Below are 21,094 nucleotides of genomic sequence, written 5' to 3' on the forward strand. Positions count from 1 at the left end.
GGCCCTTCTTTTAGTTTTGTTGCACCTGTTAGGATGGGAGGGTGACAGTTTTATCATTCTTATTGGTTCATGAAGTTTGATGACCTCACATAGTTACAGCATAACGGTAAGGTCACATTACATTATTTCATTCAACTAATATTTGCTCAGTTTCATTCACTGTGAACTATTCATTATTGAAGTCAGTACGACAGAGAAACAAAGCATGTGTTTCTTTTCAGTGCAGTGTGCTCTGTCAGATTCGCAGGTCAAAGTTCACCTTTGTTCAACTTTGACCAGGCGGATGTGTTCAGTTGGTCAATAGAGGCACTGCTGCACTGTGTCTGGAAATAGAGAAGCTATCATTCTAGTGTGTTTCACAAACGGGTCAACGATCTCATACAATTTTTATAGCTCTGATCAATATTTATTTCTTACCCACAGCAGAGATGTTACATTATATCCTTTGAACCAGACCTATAGTGCAGGGGAATTTCATTGGACAGAAGTGTAATGTCACTGCATCTTAATTCTGCCCAAATTCAAGCTGAGTGCTGGTCTAGTCAGCCAGAATAAGTGGAAACACCTGTGTGGACATGAAATATATAAACTGATGCTTAACAGGCTTCTTTTTTACAATGTATGCAAAATCAGACTGGGCAGTTAAAAAAACAGGCAGTTTTATCTGCTGTGATATTATTTTCTCCTAAATTCAGCCCCCCAAATTTCATATCAACAAGTCATGAAGTAATCCAGGATGTAACTGTAAATGTTCAGTTGGCAATTATAACTCTACGCTACTCTATTTACAGTTACTACCCAACACTGAACATAATTCTCCCCGCTGGTGTACAATAGCGGTGCAGGCAGAAAAAAAGCAGTCGCTATGTGCAGTGATTTGTCCATGCAGAGCAGTACACAAACAGAAACATAAAGCTTGTGTCATCACAGTGGTAACTACAGCTGCAGTAGACAAAGATGATATTTGTTTGATATGTGAGTTGCAGAATGTCACCAACAAATCCTAAAATATAAATGTTAACAAAAAGAATACATTACCACCAACAACAGCAGTGACAGTAAATAATTATATGCAAATAAGGCCAATAACCAATGAAATACAACAACTAGCTACAATGACAGCCCGCATAGTTCATCTTGAGGACTGACAGTGCTGCAGCGGATACAAGAAACATTTTTACTTGTCATAGCAGGAGAAGCACAGGTGGGACTAATAACATTAACAATGGCTCAGTTCCAGTGAACCATCATGCATAATACCAGGGCTTGGGAATGTAGTAATCAAAACAAATTAATGTTATTAATGATCGTGCTTTCCCTGCTTTCACATGTCAAAATGCCTGCCATGAAAAAAGATCTATACTAATCCATATGAGCTACAACCCCCATCGTAGCCACTGAGTGTCAAAACAAACCAACAATAGCTGCTATGAATGTGGAGCCCTGCGAGACCTGTAATATCTTGACACACTATTTCCAAGTTTGTCTCCTCTTTGCCTTTTTTTGAGCAGATGCTGAATGTTTTCTTTTGCCACTAAAGGGATGAAGTAAATACTGCGATTTCAACATTCGCTAACATCCCATTCTCATGATTCTAGCTTTGTAGCTGGCTGTTGTAGGAAATGCTATTTTCCACAAGGGAGAGTTTTATATAAAAAGAAGCCACAATGATTAGCTGAGCTGTTTGGCACATGGACAGTCAAGATATGTTTGAAGGCATATGGATGATTTCTGTGATATTTCATAAGAAAATAGAAATGATAAAACCTGAAGTCTTAAACAAAAGTCCATTCTGTATGTATGAATAAAAGCCTCCGATCAATGTCTTCAGTTATAACCCTCCAGTTTACTGTTTTACTGCCGGAAAAGATAGATGAAGGAATGGCTCCAGTACTGTGAGGTCCCACGTATGTGCTTTGCATTGTTATAGTCTTCTGAGGTCCATTCTGTCGTTTACAGGCGTCTAGTCACTCATTAGTTTGAAGAGTAAGGTATGCTGTTGATGTTGTGCTTTACTCTGATTGATGAATGTCTCGGCAGAGTCAGATGCCCCCTGTTGGTCAGCAAGTTGTGGTTAATGTCAGTGTGGAGGAGTGTTCAGCAAGAGAGGAGGATGAGCCAAATAAGCAATGAAAACAGGAAGAGAATGGACACACATCACGAACACTGCATCATCTATCCTCTGTTCTGATTGGCTCTCAGCAGATCTCTCCCAGAATCCTGTGCAGGTCCTCAGGTAGAACACGCCCTTCTTCACCACGACTTATATTCCTCACCATCCTGCACACGTAAAACGCAACACAGACACACAAAGATTTTTTTCTTCATTTCATCTTCAGTCAATATTTTCATGCTTTTGTCAATCAACATTTCTGAAACACGTAGCCTGTTACCACATTCCTGACGAATCCTCATGCAGCAGCTGAATGACATCGCCGCAGTTAAAAATGATGTCATCAGTGCTGGCCATGCTGCTCTCAACCATGACCCTGTACCTACCCGCCACCTGAAGCAGAAGAAAGAGAGAAAAGTGCAGTTATGTTGCTTCAGCTGTGAGCCCATATCTACCTCTATGTATGTCTACATTCATTTACAGACAGATCTAAAATACATAGAACTTGGCTTTGCACACAGGCAAGTATCGTCGACCACTAAAGTCTCACCAGGGGGGAAGGCTGATCCTCCTCGTCTGAGTCTGATAAGTTGGACAGGTCTGTCGCGCCCCAGTCCTCCAGGCCCTCACAGATCGCCACTGAGTGGGCAGGGACAGGCCAACCTACAGGTGACAAGACTGCTGAGACAACTGAACGGTGTAGCACCACACTTTTTAAAAATGACACATAACTGAGATGATTTTCATTTCATCCTGGGTTGCTCCTGACAAATGGAGTCATGCAAAGAACAAAGTCAAGAAAACATACAGTAGCATTTCTTTTTCAGCTACTCACAATGTGATAGTAAAATTCTTTTCTGTTTATTCCAAACAAACCAGTTTCTGCTTCAGAAAACATAAAGATATGAGTGTATAGAGGGAGACCCTAAACTCACATTAACACATCATTAAAGGGGACTTTTCATGATTTTTTTTGATTTTGTCATTTATATACTGTTATAATGTCGGATGTCTACACTAAACATAGTCAAAGTTCCAAATCTTGAGGAGAACATATTTAAAAATGTTGCCTTCAAGACAAAAGCTCTTCAGTCTGCTCTGAATGCTCTGTTTGCAAAGTAACCTCTGCTTCCCCATCAAACCCACAAACAGTATATAATATATGACATACTTGCATGTTAGGTCCCCTTTAAGGGTTAAATCATTGAACAGGTTAAATGCTACAAATATCTGGGCACTTAAATTGATAATCAGCTGACAATTGATGCCAATCAGCAATCTGTAAAAAAGCTCCGCAATGATTGCACTTCCCTCTGAAGCTGGTTTGGGGTGTGTGTAAAACTCCATGGTAGTTAAGTGAGTTAGTCGTTATCTTTTCCTTAAATGCCGTCAAAAGGTTAAATGTGCATTAATCTGTATTGTATGTTTGAGTATTTGTTTTACATATTTTTATGGTACCACTTTCTGGTAAGCAACACTTTAGGGTTTATAAGGATTAAATAACAGAGTAAGTAATTCATTAAACCTGTCACCTGCAATTATACATGTTAATAAATTATTAATAAATGGTCTTATAGTAATATAGTTATCAGTTGTAATTGTTAATAACTTGTTCATAAATGTATTTTAGTCCAGGGTGAGGATTTTACATAACCTGGCAACCCAAAAGTCATTCTTATAAATGATCTTTAAAGCATTAGTAAATGATTCATTAAATAAAGCCATTCATTTATGCAACATATGTAACTTATGTTTAACTCTGTGTTTTCTTTGTTTCCTCTGGCTGCAAGACACATTCATCCTCAAGGTCAAAGTTTAAAGACATCACTGAAGTTTTGGCCACAGAAAGACCTGCCAGAGACCAGAAGAGTTCAGGAGAGAAAATGTAGAAGCTTTTCATGAATTAAACGGTGAATCAAACAAAAATGTGGCAAATAATTACTGTAAAGAAAATAATGCCACAAAGTGACTGTAATTGATGTGTGCATTTGTGTGTGAGCCACTCACTGCGTCGAGGTGAGTGAACCACGGGATCTGAGTGGGCGGGACTAGTGTGTATTGACTCCTCCCCCCGGAACCTGTGGGAGTGGCTTGTCGTCGAGGAGCTGTGAGGAACAGGGAGACACGCTGAGCAGCCTCCCACCGATGCTCCGCCCCACGACACACACACCTCTGATGCACTAAACCGCATCACCAAGGGAACAAGACACGACCACAACAAACGAAAAAACAAACAAACAACAGCAACAACAACATCCACGGTGTCACAAAACGAGCTCATACCTCATCCACATTCTTTACATTTCAACAGCATTCAGTTCACAATCACATATATTTCAGCGTCTCATTCCACAGGATCTTTGAGGTTACAGCACAAATATCAAAGTGTATCAGAGATCGCTGTAATATATGGAAAAAATATTTTGTTAACACAGTATTCCACATACATATCAGGCCTTGATTAGACTGCATTTGCAAATAATCCACAGAGTTGTTTAACCTGCTTTAAGTAGTAGATGGGTGGAGTTTGTTCCATATACAGAGTATCACATATAGGAAGAAAATTAAAGCGCTCACAAAATATTTGAAAGTCACTTTGCCTGAATGTTAAATCTGACCCATCTGCTACATAAAGTCAAAACATGCACAATCTCATCCTCCATCTGTTAGAAAAAAATCAAAAAGTCCCACAAGACAAAACTGATCATGATTACTAGTAGTGAAACTACTTAAAGGATAAGACTGGCATTAAATTATATTTTCAAAAAACCCCAATGAAAAGACCAAAACCAGCACTGCATTAGTCTGTCTCAATACAAAACTGATTTTTGTATCCTGTCTGTGGCACTCGAGCCCATTGGTTCCTACTGAAGACATAAATCTTTAAAAGTGGGTCACAAATGTAAAGTTTAAAACTAAAACGAACAAACCAATAATGTGCCAACAATTTCACTGACTTACGATGTCTCCTTAGAAAAAGATCTAACATGCACGCTCAACTTACTTACGCTTGCTTATCAATAACATGACTGCCAGACATACTTGAGAACTGTTTAAGCAGCTTAGCAGGATGTTAATGAAGTCGTTCTCAATCATGGTCGAGAGCACTGTTGGATTTTATGAATACCTACTTATCTACTCAGGGCCAGGTGAGTGTCGATAACTAGCCAGTAAAATTAGAAACAAGCACTAGCAAAAGCTGCAAAGTTAGGTCTTTGCAGTAGATTGAGTGTGAAGTGCTCTCCATGGTGCTGAAATTCAGTTTCAATTTCAGCACCACGGAGAGTGTTACAGCCATCTGCAGGACTTGGCAATGTTGTCATGAATGCCAGTTCTCAAGGGTAATGGCAACAACGTTAATATACAGTATACAAATATGCACAAACTGCACACATACAAACTCATTCAGTAACTTCAACATCCCTGTGTACTGATAATCATGATGCTTTGTTACAAAAGATAAGATGGACTGGCATGTGGATGAAATTGAGGGATTATTTGATCACAAAATCATTTCAGAAATTGATTTTTCATCATCATCATAGGGGAGAGAAATATTTCCTTTACTGTATTAAGTTTTCAAATCAATTTCCGAACTGAGACAGGAATGAAAAGTGAGTTCACCCATTCCCACTAACACACATCAGGAGGTCACAAACTGACACAAGATCATAGGGAGGTCATGCGGAGAGAATCACCTTTCAGAGAGGGGGTTGTCTGAAAGTTGAAGAGAAGGAGCCTCATCTGAGAAAACAGAAAACACAGGCGTGTGGCTTAGATTTAGGGAGACTGACTCATAAAAACAACAGACTGGAGTCCACCCCAAGACCAAACATCTAATTTAGTCGTCATAACTTCTTTGGAAAATTCTCTTTACAAACAAATAAAAAGAAAAAGCTACTTTCCTAGAATGCATTAACAGTGAAGTTTGTTAGCTACAGATGTTATAGTAGATTAAAATATAGGTTTTATCTCTTAGATTAAATAAAATAGAGCTGGAGATCAATTAGGCATTTCATAGAAACACCAAACACTGAGGCAGAAAATGATTCATAATAACAGTAATAAAAACCTTGACGCAGTTTCTGCTGGTTGGTGAGAATTTTACGAATCTCCGTCAGCCATGTAACTTTCACCTCTACTGTGGGAGCCTAGACAGACACACACAGAGCACAGCACAGAACACGACACGAGAAGAGTGTGAGAGAGGATCCAGACACTGAAACTGACTGCAATAAAATATAAAAAAATAGAAAGCAGAAAAGCAAATACCTGAACTATGTACACCACTTCCCTGCCACTGTACCAGATTTCAAATTTCTTCACATCTCCTTTTACATTTTCTGTGATTCCCACTGCGCTCATCTACAGAAAGAGAGAAAAGTCATTGCATTTGACTATTTCGCTGTCATCACTTCTGATTCTACACTCTTATTCTTAAGATAAAATGCAACCGTGGATTATGTCCACCAATAAAACAATTCACCAGTGCCCCAAACTGCAGCCTTCAAAATGCTCAGTTAAGTCAGAGTTGAATCAATAGTGTCAAAACATAATCTGATCAGCTTCATAAAGGGTGGATGTATTGGAGGGCTGTTGAACTGGATTGCATTGAAGCGAGTGTATTATGTATTGTTACTCTGAGGCAGGATTTGAAGCTGTAGAAGGGCGTCCTGTCGTGATTGTCCTCATCTCTGCGCTTGCAGAAGAGCAGGGCACGCTCATAGAGGAAGAGATGTCTCTGCATGGGTTTGAACCTGGCCAGCTCCTTCATTCGCACCGCTGCACTCTTATGGCTGATCCACACACTGAAGTTGCCCTGCATCACCACACGGCCCAGCTGGCCGAGATCACCCTGAGTCCGACGTACAGGTGGACAGACAAGAAAGTAACAAACATTAGTTAAACACACATAAACTGTGAAGCTGATGTTCAAAGTGCACACACTTTAGTTATCAATGTGAATAGGAAACTTTCGCTATGCTTCACCCAACAGCATTGATTTACATTGACATTTAGCAATGTGATTCAAGGCTATACCAAAGTCTGTGAGGAATTACACAGAGTTGTAGCTATTTGCAACCAAATAAGCTTTTTTAAAATTTCATGGTGCAGTTTGTGGATTTTAAGGTGTTTCTACAGAGTAGTTATAGAAACAGGTAAAAATCAAATCAAACAAGAACAGTGCTAGAGAGCTCATAAAGATATAGAAGAGGAATTCTGTATCTACCTCAGATTGGAAATACAGTGGAAACCACTTATAGTGATCACGTCTTTCCAGGTCAAATTGATAACTATGAGCGGATGATTTTTATAACCCATTTTTTTTCTTTTTCTTTATTTCTAATGCAGATTACTATCTAATTGAAATTTGTACATTACAGCCGGAGATCAGACTGATTAGAGATGTACAACCCTGCACTGAGGAACGACAAAAACATTACTAGAAAGAGGGGAGGACACTTCTCTTTGATAACATTAAAAGTAAAGTCAGGCTTTGCTGTCGGCTTCCCGACTCATTTTTTAAAAGATGAGAGAAAGAGAGAGAGAGAGAGAGAAGCAGTGGTAAAGGAAGCTAGAGAGTGCATGAGGAGAGTGAGCAGTGGTAGTGAGAAAGCCGGTGAATGAGAGGAATAAAACGTTATTTTCTGATTGTTTCATATATATATATATATATATATATATATATATATATATATATACATATCATATGCATATCAGGGGAGTAGGATAAAAAAAAAAATTACCATAGTTTTAAAAATGTTTTTCCATATGTTGAAAAGACCCAAAATGAACACTGTAAGCGGACTACTTGATTACTATAAGCAAATTATTTAAACAGCATTTGTATAGAAATGATTCTGTCCCGAGCTTTTTGATCTATATAAACAGTTGATCACTGAAACTATGATCACTATAAGTGGTTTCCACTGTAGTAATATAGTAATATTTTTACTGATTGTGGCAAATATTGGAAATATTATAATCATGATTATTTTCAATTTTCTGAACAGACAAAACCAAAAGATGTCTAATGTTCCTTTGAGACTCAAGGTTCAAGGTTCAGTTTTATTGTCATTATACATACAGGATTGCATAATGAAATGCAGTTGTAGCCTCCTCCACACTACACACACAGGAAATGTATTTACAAATATTAAAATATTTGTAATTAGAATAGAATAAAACAATAAAATTGGTAGTAAAAAGAAGAAATTTTAAAAAAAGAAAATTATAACATATATCTATATAAGGAATATGCAAGTTACAATGCAAAAAAACACAGTTCAGTGCCAGAATCGTAACAACCAAACAGCCATTTCATTGAAATTATTTTAAGTGCATAAAACTTTAAAGTTTATTTTGTCAAGTCAAGTTTTATTTTGTATAGCCCAATATCACAAATCACAAATTTTCCTCAGGAGACTTTACAATCTGTACAGCAATACAATATCCTCTATCCTTAGACCCTTGATTCAAATAAGGAAAAACTTATTTTATTTAATTTGCTAAAGGAAGGAATCTCTGTATGTATGTATGTCTGTATGTCCTTCGCGCATCTCTTGAACCGTTCATCCGATCAACTCCACACTTGGCGGGTGTATGGCTGGGGACCAAAGGGAGTGCAGTATCAAATTTGGTGCAATTTGGACACGCAATACGTTTAATATCAATAAACTTTGAATAAATCAGTGATCAGTGAGCCGCTCCGCTCTGTGCAGAGGCAGGGCGGAGCTTCAGGGCTCTGACGATTAACTCTGGCATGTCAGGGAGAGACCAGAGATGAGGCGGGACACGAGTCAGAGAAAAGTGCTCTAAAAAGAGAAAAGTAGACAGCGAAAACAGACCTTTTAATCAAGAATGGACACTGGAATGGACAGCGTAGCGTTAGCAGCACGTTTAGCAGATCAGCAGCGAGTGAATACACAAGAGGCGTTCAGGTACATTGTTGAGCGCAGGTAACACGCGTTTTGGAGGCGCTCAGAGCCCAGTACACAAGGACTGTAGTTACGTGCGTAAAACGGAGCAAATACTTCCAAGTTCAAAACCAGTTTGTCTCATATGCTCCGAGACCATGGCAATTGTGAAGCGCCACTAAAGACAAAGCACAAATCTTTTGAGCAAACATAGCATGAGCAGCACATTTAGCAGATCAGCAGCAGCAGCAGCAGCAGCAGCAGCAGCGAGTGAACCATTGTGTATACACAGGAGGCTTTCAGGTACATTGTTGAGTGTACGTCACCCGCATTTTGGAAGCACTAACAGCTCAATACACAGTGATTATAGTTACATGTGTAAAATGAAGGAAATACTTCCCACTGGCAGTTCAAAACCAGTTTGTCTCATATGCTCTGAGACCATGGCGATTGTGAAGTGCCACTACAGACAAAGCACAAATCCTTTGAGCAAATACATCCACTCAAATCCGAACTGAGGGCACAGTAAATAAATGATCTAAGAGCCCAATATGATCAATCCACTTTATAGTAGGATGCACATTATTTTATTTTTAAATGCAGCCCTTATTTTAAGCTACTTGAAATGAGAAAAGAACATTTATTTACTATTAGAGTACTTATTATTTATAACATCTGTATATAATAGAATGTTAGTTTCTTTCATGATGTTGGTGTATGCACTCATTCCCACCTCACATCAACTGTGATAATTTTTCTATGCATTGAAGCAGCAGCCGGAGGCCAAGCAATCCGAACAGGCATGTTTCGAACGGGCACTGCACTATTTTAATCTAATTTGATTTAAAAGTTGTCAGTTCATGTCTGAGGTAGTTGGTTTGCACACAATCAGAAGAAAATGGAAGTAAATGGAAAATGTAATAATGCAGATTAAATGAGAGTGAGGAAAAAACAATGTTTTTACAACTTATTGTCTGCCTCCTCCCCTGATACAGAAACAGTATTATGTTGCTGGTTGTAATTTCGTCACAGCAACCAGTGATTCTTGTTGAAAGTTTTGATTGGACCATTTTATACTAAAGCACACAGACGTGACATAAATCTGGCATCCAGTTGTTGTGATTGTCCACTCTACCTTACTTATTGATTTGACAGGCCGGTACCTGATATCCAGTGATGGCTATCTGATGCATGGAGTCATTGACAGACTTCAGCAGCTCCAGCATGGAGTCCAGAGCCTCCTGCAGTTCACAGCGGTATCGCTCTTCCGTACAGTGCTTCAGCAGCTCCTGAACAAGGACAGAGACACAGGTTGCCAGGTCAGTTTATTTAACCTAGTCTGTCTATCTGCCAGTACAAATGTCTGGGTGTGAGTTCAATGACTGCCTGTCTGCAAGTCTACAAATTATTAAATTTAGTCTGGATAAATGGCGTCTTCCTGTTGTCAATTTGTCTGTGTGGGAGTTTCAGACGTCTGTCTGTTTTTTTATTTGTCTGTATCGCAGTACGTCTGCCATGCTGTTAATAAAACTGTCTTCATTGTTAGGCTCTCTGTCCATTTATCAATCTGAACGTAATGTGTTTTTTTTCTAAACAAAACCCATTACTGTGCAGACTGGACAGACCAAATTTTTTTTTTATTATTTTTATGAATCAATAATCCCAGCCAATACAAAAACAGAAACACTGACAGAGATCAGACCAAGAATATTACAGGCACAGGTGCTCAGTACTACATGAATACATTAATATTCCCTTTAGTAGCATCATCAGTTCAATGACCTTTTTGATCTACACTCCTGAACATTTTCTTATTTCAAACTTCTTTATTCCCTGAGTTCCCGGGTCAAGAAGTGCTGAAAGAATATGGTCTAGACAATTACTGTAATATAACAGCCATTTGGTGTTTTGTCTTTTTTTTAAAATCTGCTACAAAGCTGATAAGATTTGCACCATATGCAAAATATGCAAAATGAAACATGTTTCTAATGCCTTTCTTAAAGCTTTTATTGTGCTGTATAAATAAATCTCTAGTTACTTAAAGTTATTCATTTGAGATTTGATACTACAAATGGTTTGGCCTCGACATGTAGTTTGTATCAAAGATGCAGAAAAAGTTGGTGAAACATTTCTCTGCAACACTTTGTCTCATCATGATGAAAACTGCTTTTCGACAACAAAATCTTTGTAAAATTATTGTCTATTGTCTCTTTTCTTTTCCATGTTATACTATCATTATGCAAGAAAAGATGTCAGGAACATGTAATCTCACAACAAATGGCCTTCATGACAGTGATTAAAAACTTCTTTTGAACATTCATGTCAGATTTTTTTAATGAGTGCAGCTGTAGCTTTGAGTGTGTGAGCTCAGATGTACAGAACCTTGAGCAGCAGCTGGTACTTAGTGAGGCGTTGGACTGGTTTCAGGAGGTAAGAGTCCAGACCCAGCTTGTGGTCCAGCTTCCTCTGGCACTCCTGAAGAGAGAGAGAAAGAGATCCATTTTGCTGCTTTAGATGCATGAGGCATTGGAAAATCACAAGTGATTCTGTTGTGAAAATAAGAAAAACGACAAAGATTATGCCTATTATCAGCACAAAACCAAATGACTTTGCTAACATTAATATGAGACAGTGAATGGATCGTATATTAAATATGTTCAAATACCTGAAAGAAGGGTGAATCAGAGCACTGTCTCCATAGCAACTCAGAGCGAGGCTTGTTTTGGCAGTAACGCTCGTACACCTTGAACTTCCCCTTCTGCTCACACACAAACGCGCAGATATTAAAAGTTAAACTTGTATCTGTCATTACCTCTGAAATCCCCCTACCACAGCTCCCTCCCATCCCTGTCTCATTCTCCTCATCTTTACTCACCCGTTGCAGGAAGCATGCCCCCACCCTCTCTGGTGTCTCCAGGCAACTCTGCAGATCTTGGAGGAAGATCCTGAATGGAGGATCCACGAGGAAAATGAAAGGAAATGGGATTGGCGTAAAAAGAGGGGGAGACAAGGACAACTCTGCGACAGCTGGTGAGCTCAGTGTGTGTGTGTGTGTGTGCGTGTGCATATATGTGTGTGTGTGTGTGTGTGGCTTGCCTGCTGTGGAACTGGTAAATCTCGGGCATGTTGCCGAACAGAATGTCCTTCTGGCTGCGTAGAGCTGGGGGAAGGAGATTAGACATGGATGGGTCCTCCATTTCTGCCCTATAGCCCTGATCAGAGGAGAGGAGAGGAGAAGAAAAGAAGGGAGTGAAGAGCAAAGGAGAGGAGAGGAGATGAGAAGAGAGGAATGGAGAGGAGAGGAGAGGAGAAGAAAAGGAGAGGAGAAAAACATGACAGGAGAAAACAGGACATAAAAACCGTGTTTAAAGTCAGCCCGGTACCTTTGTCATATTTCATCATCTTACCCATGCTGTTGTTCTGCACTGCAAGCTGACAAAAGCAAAATGTCGTAAAAAATAACCTAAACTAAACTCACCAGAAGGACAGAGAGCAGCTCGTCCACATAGATCCTCTCTGTAGCTATCAGTTCCTTCATAATATGGCTGGAAAGATAAACAGAAGGAAACAGCGAGTACAACCGAATGCTAAAACTAAAAAACATCTGACACATATGTTGGATAGCCTTACATACAAGGGAAGACCCAAAAATTCCAGGAAACCATCAATAGCACAGGAGTAGGTGCCGCTAGGTAGTCTATGCCTAAAGCTTGGTGAAACTAAAATTGGGACTGAAAGGGAGAAGATTCGCCACCAAGGAAGAAACGCAGGAGGTTCTGGATACGGTGACAAAAGATGACAACAGAAAATGTTTCCAGCAATGGGAGAAGTGCTGCATCTCAAGGAGAGAACTTTGAAGGTGATAAGAAGGGTATTACTGAAAGATGTCAGTTTTTTTTTAATTCTGGGAATTTCAGGCCCCTTTTGTATATAGATCGATAACTAATAGTTTATTAGTTAGAGACAAACGGTGCAAGATCAGAGTCACAGGTCAAGGTTTAGGTCAAGGCCAGGTCAGGGAACATGTGTGACAGATGAAAGATTGCATACCGTGTGACCTGCTCTGGATTGTCTTCTGCCTCAGAATCAGTTTCGGGGGCGGGACCGTACAGACAGCTGCGGTTGCCTTGGTAATCGTGCATCACCTCGATCTGACACATGAAAGAAGTCTCTCAGCAAGTTCTGGCATTTAATCACATTACATTTACAACCATGCTGCCAGTGTAGTGTTAAAGGTTAGCTGATGATTAGTTAAAATTTTGTCAATATTCCCATTAAAAAAATAAGTAAGAATGTAAGCCAAAGCAACGTATTAGCCGTGACAGCAGAATTAATCAAATGAATGTATTGAATTTACACCTCTATTCATCTCTTAATTTGCCCAAGAATATGTCAAGGGAGTGGACAATACAAGACACACACTCACACTCAACTCTAATTTATTACTGTATATAGCACTTTAAACACAACACACACAAACACACCCACACACCTTGCGTTGGCTGTTGTTCCTCCTCGAGGCTCTTTTGCCAGGAAGCAGGTCGAAGGAGAACTTGGAGTTTAGTACATTAAAGTCTACACCTGTGAAAATAATCACACAAACACACATGCATACAAATACGACTGGTGATGACAGAGCTGAGAGGAAATGCAGGCAAAACACTGTACATGAGATAAAAGAGGGAACAAGCATGTCAAATGCCAGGAAGGGAATATCGGAGAGAGGAGAATTGAGCGTGGCACTTAACTGATAACTGTATAATAATAACAATCTAGTCAAAAACAGACATTGGACAGAAACTGAAACAATGAAATAAAATGTACACTCCAGAAATAAGTGTAAAAGTCCCATGAAACAAGTGATTTCATTCTGCTTCTAGTGTTAGAATTGTCTAGAAAATCCTTTAATACAAGTGTAAACCACTGGAGAGGGTCGTACCGTGTTTGGGGGAGAACAGGGGTGACTTGCATCGCTGCAAGGTCTGGTCGGGTTCGGGTCGGGGGGCCACCAGCTGGATGGGTCTGACCTGCAAATCCGCCAGCTTCCTCAGACACTGCTCTCTGTTTCTCATCATGGACTGCACCGAGTGGAGCTTCTCCGTTACCATGCCAATTTGTGACTAGGGAAGAAAGAAAGTGTGAGTTGAGATGAGACGTGAGTCGTCTGAGTGTGTTTGTGTCAGTGGAGACGGGCCACCTGCAGCTGTGGGGTGAGTATGGCTTCAAACTCCAGGCTCAGAATGTCCTGGTGGCTTTTCAGAGCAGATGGCGCCCTCTCCTGGTGACTGCTGAGGTACTGCAATGCGTCCTGAGCTCCCTCTCTGGTTTGGAACTTGTCCACCATCTGACTTGCCAGCAGATAGGCGCCTTCGTCACACCACCGCAGGGCCTACATACACACAGATAAACACAGGAGACAACACAAGAAGACACACATGCACACGGCTGATCTCACTGATACATTTTATGTTTTAATACATATACAGTTTTTTTTAATTTATTGAAAACAAAGAACAAAGAAGATATTCACTTGATGACATTTAACAATTGTCCCTTTGCTGTTATATATGGCACAAAAACATCAATAGCAGGGCTGCAACTAAGGATTATTTTCATTCTCGATTAAACTACAGATTACTTTCTCAATTAATCCATTTTTTGTCTATTAAATGTCAGATAATAGTGATAAATGTCACTAAATGTTATAATCTCCCACAGCCCAAGGTGATGCCTTGAAATGTCTTGTTTTGTCCAAACAACAGTCCAAAACCCAAATATATTCAGTGTACAATTATATTAAACAGAAAAGCAGCAAATATTTGCATTGGAGAAGCTTAAATGAGCAAATGTTTTCTATTGATTGACAAATCAATGAATGGATTAATCATTGCAGCTCTAATTAGTAGCTGTCTTTGAGGAGCACAAATCTAAGATGGGGAACAACAGACAGATATACTGTACACGTGCACTTGTGAGAATGAATTTTTCTTTTAACCCTTTGACATCAAAACAAACATGGAAACAAACACACAGCTTACAGTAATTGTGGTTTGTGTTGAAACTTGCATGGAAGACTGGAGGACAAAGTAAAGCAAGATGGAGACAAAACAGGGCAGTGAAACAAAAATACACAACAATTCATGATTTTTTTAATGTTTCACTGCAGTAATTCTGAGTTTTCACGTGCAAGTCTGCAAATATTATAATTTTGTTTGAGCGTGTATCATGTCAGCATTTCTACCTCTTCAAGGCGGAGCAGCAGGTCTCGCGCTCGAATGAGCGAGGCCCGCTTGGTGCGTATGGCAGTAGTGATGACATCACAGAGATGTCGCAGCTCGTTGCAGCGTTGCACGATGAGTGCCAGGGCGTAGTGGTGGTTGGCAGCCAACTGATGACCATGCAGAATCACCACCTGGGCACGAGCCATCTCCTCCTGCAACATAATATAAATGCATTTTGTTCAGCTTGGTCACTTGCTTCAAAATACAAACTATAAGTGTGTGTTTGTATTTGACCTGAGCATGTTTGTCCAGCATCTCCAGGTCTTTCAGTAATTGTTCAGTTTGAACCACTGTTGTTCCCACAGAGGCAATCTCCTTTTCCTGAGCTGTGAGCCTCTCCAGCTTCTCCTCCATCTACACACACACATACACAAAGTTAATCATCACAGGACTGTAACATAGAGTCAGGAGAATATGATTTAACGAGAGACTCCAACAGATACCACTCATCACACCTGCTGGAAACTCATTTCATAGTGCAGCAGCTGGAGGTATTGCTGCAGCTTCAGGTGGTGTTTCTCAAAGAAGCCATCAAACGCCTCCTCCATGTCTCGGAGCTGAGCCAGGAGCCTAGAACACACATACACACATAAAACACTTACACACAAGCTGCGTGGTAAGGTTTAGTAAGATGAATAAATTTGTGTTTAGCATTAATAAGACTGATATGTCTTATTAATACTCGTTTCAATACTATATATGTTTAAAAACAACTATTGACTGAGTGATTTGTCTACAGAAGATTAAAAAATGTCTGAACACGTACCTCTGAACAGTGTCCATGTCTGCTTGTATGTCTCTCTCCTCCTCTGTGTCTCTCTTAGAGGCCTTGACAGTCTCTAGGTTGGACAGCAGCAGACGCCCTTCTTTTAGCACACTCCGGATATCGTCCTGAAACAAGAAAAACAGCAACAGAAGGACAATGAAATCATAAAACCATACAACACCAGCGCATGAATGCAAAACACAGAGAGAGAAATCAAATACAAAAATTGCCACAGAGGGAGTCTTCACAGAGGCAAAGACAGAGGAAGAACAGCAAGAAAAATAGAGAGAGAGCGACAACCTTCATCTGTCGGTATCGGTGTGTGTGTGAGTGCAGCAGGAACTCGATAGCATTGGGCTCATCCGGAAGTTCAGTCTCAGACAGCTCTGATCCGAAGCCCTGCAGCAGCTGCGCAATCTCCTTCACTGTCACTGCAAAGGTCTCAATGGACTGCAGACACACACACACACACATACACACAAACCTCATGAAAGCTTGTTCAATAGTTTTGTACTTTCGTTTTTTGTTTAGGGGAAAGAAATGATGCTTCTACGTAGGACTGGGCAATAATTCAGTATTGTCTTTTATCTTCTGTTCTGCGTAATTTAAAAAATAGTTTTAGGGAGATTTGGGTGACACTTTCTGTAGAATTAGAAAAACAATTACTTAACTTGATATAACTTATTATTCATTTAGAAATTACAGCTGTAAATCTCAACATAACAAAGTACAACTGCAGTTAACTTAGAAAGACTTTTCTTTATTAAATCGCGATTCCCTTCACATTTTCTTTTGGGGTCACATTAACAGGAATAAACCAAAGGGTGTCCACATATGGCCGAATATTATTCTACAACACATTGTGTGTCTTTTGCATTGCCATGTTGATTTCCCGAACTGCTATTGGAAGCATTTCACCAGTTGTTTGATATTTACTGAAAGTTCCATAGTTCCTGAATTAGTAGTTTAATTTCTGAGCATCTGATTTAGGTTTTGGATATGAAAATGGCTGCGCGAAGTCAAGCAGTATTGTTAGTTGTTAAGCTGTATGAATAATAGACTGTGAATACTCTTTTATTGTTTTATTTTCATTGCGAGCATGTTTTTAACTTCTAATTCAACAGCAACCTGCATGTTGTGGTGGAATGACAAGCCTCAGTGTGTAGGCTATACCGTGCGGAGGACGATCCAGTCACTCTGGCAGTATTGCACTTTTCCAGTGAACTCTGACGCCAGGTGGTTTTCATCGATGTAGCGCAGCAGGTCACCCACTGAACGCAGCATCACCACCTAAAAACACAGAAGCACAAGGCATCTAAAGAACACTGATGTGCAACAGCCACCTGGACAGGTACAGTTGTGTGTCAGACAGACAGGACAGGAGAGGGTAGCAGAGGAGAGGAGAGGAGAGGAGAGGAGAGGAGAGGAGAGGAGAGGAGAGGAGAGGAGAGAAGAGGAGAGAAGAGGAGAGGAGAGGAGAGGAGAGGAGGAAGCATGTGTGTAGTTTGGAGCAGAGACAACTGGATCAGATTGGTAAAATACATGTTTTCTTCTGTAAATTTAAGATAAACTCATAACAAGTCTTCTCACTGGCATCTTTAACAGGAAGTCATCCTGACTGAAGCGAAAGCCCAGGTCAGTGCTTGAGGACGGACTGGGGGTGGAGCTTAGCAAGCCGGTGGGGCGGAGCACCAAGACCAGATGCAGGTTGCCCGGAAACGAGGTCTGAAAGAGAAAGAAGTATATTATTTTATTTGTTCATTAAACTTTGTAATAGCATTAGATACTCATAGTAGAAGAGATAATATTATTTAAAAATGGCCAAAAACATCAAACAATATCAGCTTCTGTAAAGCTTTAAATTATACTCTTAATTTACAAGTAAACTCATACTGATAGTGACTGATAGTTAACTGATGCAGTCACAAAACAACAACACAGCTCTGATCCCCTGAATTCATCTCGGGGAAATCACCCTAAAAATGTGTATTTTGTGGATTGACAGGACCATCTCCACATCCCTAGAGTAGGGCAGGATGGGGGGATGACAGGAGGCAGTCAGAATTGATGGCAGCTGTGTGTTGTTAGTCGTGCAGCCTAGCAAAGCTCAACACAGCATCAGCATCTTTCAGTGTCAATCTGGGGAGTCTTTAACTCTCTACAGCGCTTCAGAAGGTCTTATAGTCAGCTCCTCTGACTGACTCTGCTCTCTCATCGCTCTTCTCTTCTTCATTATCAACCACCTCACGTCTTCACTTTCTTTACCACTTTACGCAAAGCTACTATAACTTTTTCAAGGCTTTACAGGGTCAGTTAATCCACCTTTAATGCTGATTATGTGTCTTCTACACCTTCTCTCTTAGTTTGTCTCCACCTTCTTCATATTTTTTTTGTTTTCTGCTAATTTTTCTGTGTTGCTGTTAATTCCTGCAGCAGATAATTTCTCTGACTCGCATACATCTCATCATACTCTACAACTAGAGATGCAGCAGATAACCCTTGAAATACACTGGTCTATTTTTGGTGCTCTGGGTAATGTTTTATTGCTTCCAGCTTGAACAAGTGACTACCATAAGACAGATGACTACAGAGCAGATCACCAATCAAGTGGACTACTTATTATGGTAGCTCTTTCCTTCCCTGGTGAAATATTTTCCTTTTTTTCTCTTATCTCCTCTCCCTGCCTCCAAAATACCAAATGTCCACCCCACATTTTGTCATTACTAATAGATCATATGACAAGAGGAATTATTGAGGAAGACTCTCATACTTTTCCCACTTGTGGTGAGTGAGGGAACCAGTATACCTGGCAGGGAAAGTGAACTGTGTGGATTCTGGTACACTGATTTCACATCATCCCCCATTAAAACATGTTCAGCGTCATCTGATAAAGCAAACACAAGGCTTAAGTTTTTCAACTCAGTGTAAGATGGTAAGTTTGTTGTCTGCTCTCAGAAACAGGTATTTAGGTATTTAGACCTTTAAACGAGATAATGCTGACCTGAGACCAAATACACATACAGTTTTCTGTCCAGTTCACCTACATCTCTACAAAAGCATTTTATACAAGAAAATATATAAGGTAAATATTCATCCAAATCCCCAAAAATTAACCTTGACATTTTTTCATACAGCAGCCATGATGGATGTTATTGGATGCTTGCAGACCTGTCAGCTCCTCTGCATTCACTAACTGCATTTAGATATGTGGGCATCAAGTGTCTGAAGCATATTCCCAAATCTAATACATAAAGCTGCATAACTTAATAACACACATAACACACTCCACACAGTTACAGGCTGCAGTGCCAAAGCTGATACAGCCTCTTTGCTGCTCTGCAGTTGCAGTCCAAACAGAAAGACACACGCACACGCACACATGCACAAACACGTTTGTCATTGGCCTGTCCTGGTCCACTACACACTACACTCCTAACAATGACCTGCTATCTGATGTGAGCAGTCTCTAAAGCGAGAGAGAATTTATATATCTAATCCTGTTTGCACTGAGGACACATCCCAACCTCTGTCGCAGAGCTTAACTGTCTTAAGACCAGCTCGTGCATCTCTCCTCATCTCTCTGCTCCTCTCTCTGCTGCAGTATCCTCGCCGCCCCGTTTCAAGCCTCCCACCTCCCACCTCTCGGCGGAGCTTACCGCGGCCCGGCGCAGACGGGGGAACCCCCGCAGCGGGTTGGACTCGGCCATGGCTTTCAGCGCTTCCTTGTCCCCTGTTCTCCCCGAACCCGGGAACTCTGCAGCGGGACGTGGTGTCGGGAGCGAGCAGCCGCAGCGATGGCACGGTAACCGGCACTGCAGTGTCCGGGAGGGCCGAGCAGCTCGCTGAGTGCGCACCAGACGCACTTCTGCTCTGTACCAGGATGGGGTGTGTTTCACTTACCTGACGTCAAAGCCAAAATAAGTTGGCCGCTACACAGCTGCGCAGCACAAAATGTGCATATTATCATAAATTAAATTACCTGTTTAAAAGATGATTTAATTATTGTTTACAAGCAAGAATTTTGGAGAATATAATGGCGCATCCCGCTGTAAAATATGGAAAAATAAGTTGTCTCCACGTTTCTGAACTTGAATATGACTTATGCCTTCCCTGTTTTTGTTTAATGAACAGACAAAGAAGCATTTATTGTGAGATAAATGGGCAATAAAAAGGGGAGATGGAAGAAAGAAAGGGAGTTAAATCATTTCTACTGTATCCACTAGATGGCGCTTGAAACTCAGGAGACTGTGATCCACCCCTGGATCATCTTTTGATATGAACAGCATATTAACCTGACTTGGGCCTTTGGGTGAAAATTGTTGGGCCCTCAAATAGCTTTCTTACTTGTTGGTTATTTTCATTTTTCATTTTCTTTATTTTTTTTTTGTAAAGCACTTTGGGCTGCATCTTTGCATGAAAGGTGCTAACATATAAAGTAATTAAGTTATTATTATTGACAAACCAACACCCACCTCCCACCCTCTATGCATGTGCCTCCAAGTTAACGTCAACAAACAGACAACACTATTAAAACAGCTTTATTATTGCTTAGAGACCTTGATGCTGGATTAAAATGTATTGGAATCAGGTTTTATGTGTGGTTTGGTAATTTGATTTAACTTTTTTTTTTCTTGTGAATTTCCCCTCAGGGATCAATAAAGTCTTATTTTAAAACTAGATTTTGGCCACAACACCAGTTAATGCTGTATGCACTTTAGTTGATATTGTACTTTAGTGGAGTATATTTGTAACATTTGTAACAAATTTGCAATTAATGAATCATCTGGGGACCCAGGGTCATTTTTACACTTTGGTAATCCAGCCATGATAGTGTTTACATCAGATTACTTTGCTGCAATTGTAATTACTGCAAAAATAAGTACACAATGGAAAAATAGAAAATAAATTTGTTATTTCTCTATGAAGTGTGAATGTATTTAATCTGGATGTTATTTTATATTGTCTCATCTCAGCTCATCTAGTGCTCTGTCTTGTTCATATAAAGTTATTCTCACCT

At 40.1% G+C, this 21,094-nt stretch overlaps 1 protein-coding gene and 2 long non-coding RNA genes across 6 annotated transcripts; 2 read left to right on the forward strand and 1 right to left on the reverse strand.

Annotated features, from left to right (window-relative positions):
• The first annotated feature begins 19 nt into the window (after positions 1-19).
• Positions 20-4,079, forward strand: LOC122995974. 3 transcript variants are annotated; one of them, XR_006406901.1, is made up of 5 exons: positions 20-106; positions 2,041-2,236; positions 2,386-2,535; positions 2,635-2,782; positions 3,904-4,079. It is a non-coding gene; the product is annotated as an uncharacterized LOC122995974 (long non-coding RNA). The 3 variants fall into 3 exon arrangements; XR_006406900.1 differs by lacking the exon at positions 2,386-2,535 and having other exon boundaries at positions 3,904-4,068; XR_006406902.1 differs by lacking the exons at positions 2,386-2,535; positions 3,904-4,079 and having other exon boundaries at positions 2,597-2,685.
• LOC122995973 (proto-oncogene DBL) lies at positions 2,169-20,694 on the reverse strand. Of its 2 annotated transcripts, XM_044371450.1 has the most exons (27): positions 19,734-20,694; positions 17,668-17,802; positions 17,251-17,367; positions 16,378-16,527; positions 16,078-16,202; positions 15,767-15,881; positions 15,546-15,665; positions 15,272-15,463; positions 15,069-15,104; positions 14,228-14,419; positions 13,970-14,150; positions 13,523-13,611; positions 13,081-13,181; positions 12,509-12,575; positions 12,127-12,242; positions 11,906-11,975; positions 11,696-11,788; positions 11,413-11,505; positions 10,194-10,319; positions 6,753-6,968; positions 6,386-6,478; positions 6,186-6,264; positions 5,812-5,857; positions 4,121-4,293; positions 2,664-2,776; positions 2,394-2,506; positions 2,169-2,280 (listed from the first exon to the last, which is right to left on the reverse strand). In XM_044371450.1, exons 1-27 carry the CDS (start codon positions 19,782-19,784, stop codon positions 2,199-2,201), a joined length of 3,084 nt encoding a protein of 1,027 aa, XP_044227385.1. In that variant the 5' UTR covers positions 19,785-20,694; the 3' UTR covers positions 2,169-2,198. The 2 variants fall into 2 exon arrangements, with proteins under 2 accessions (XP_044227385.1, XP_044227386.1); XM_044371451.1 differs by lacking the exon at positions 15,069-15,104.
• On the forward strand, positions 7,896-17,213 carry LOC122995975. The gene is made up of 3 exons (XR_006406903.1): positions 7,896-8,045; positions 9,122-9,125; positions 17,202-17,213. It is a non-coding gene; the product is annotated as an uncharacterized LOC122995975 (long non-coding RNA).
• Positions 20,695-21,094: the final 400 nt, after the last annotated feature.

Source organism: Thunnus albacares, chromosome 13, assembly GCF_914725855.1.
Source record: "Thunnus albacares chromosome 13, fThuAlb1.1, whole genome shotgun sequence".
NCBI classification, from domain to species: Eukaryota; Metazoa; Chordata; class Actinopteri; order Scombriformes; family Scombridae; genus Thunnus; species Thunnus albacares.

What these genes read in the sequence shown, in the direction of transcription:
- LOC122995973 (XM_044371450.1), bottom strand. Translation starts at nt 19,784, where the DNA reads ATGGCCGAGTCCAACCCGCTGCGGGGGTTCCCCCGTCTGCGCCGGGCC. An exon ending in AGCTGCTCTCTGTCCTTCTG is followed by an intron (nt 12,243 to 12,508) that starts GTGAGTTTAGTT and finishes TCCTCTGATCAG; the next exon opens with GGCTATAGGGCAGAAATGGA. An exon ending in AGTACCAGCTGCTGCTCAAG is followed by an intron (nt 10,320 to 11,412) that starts GTTCTGTACATC and finishes GTCCTTGTTCAG; the next exon opens with GAGCTGCTGAAGCACTGTAC.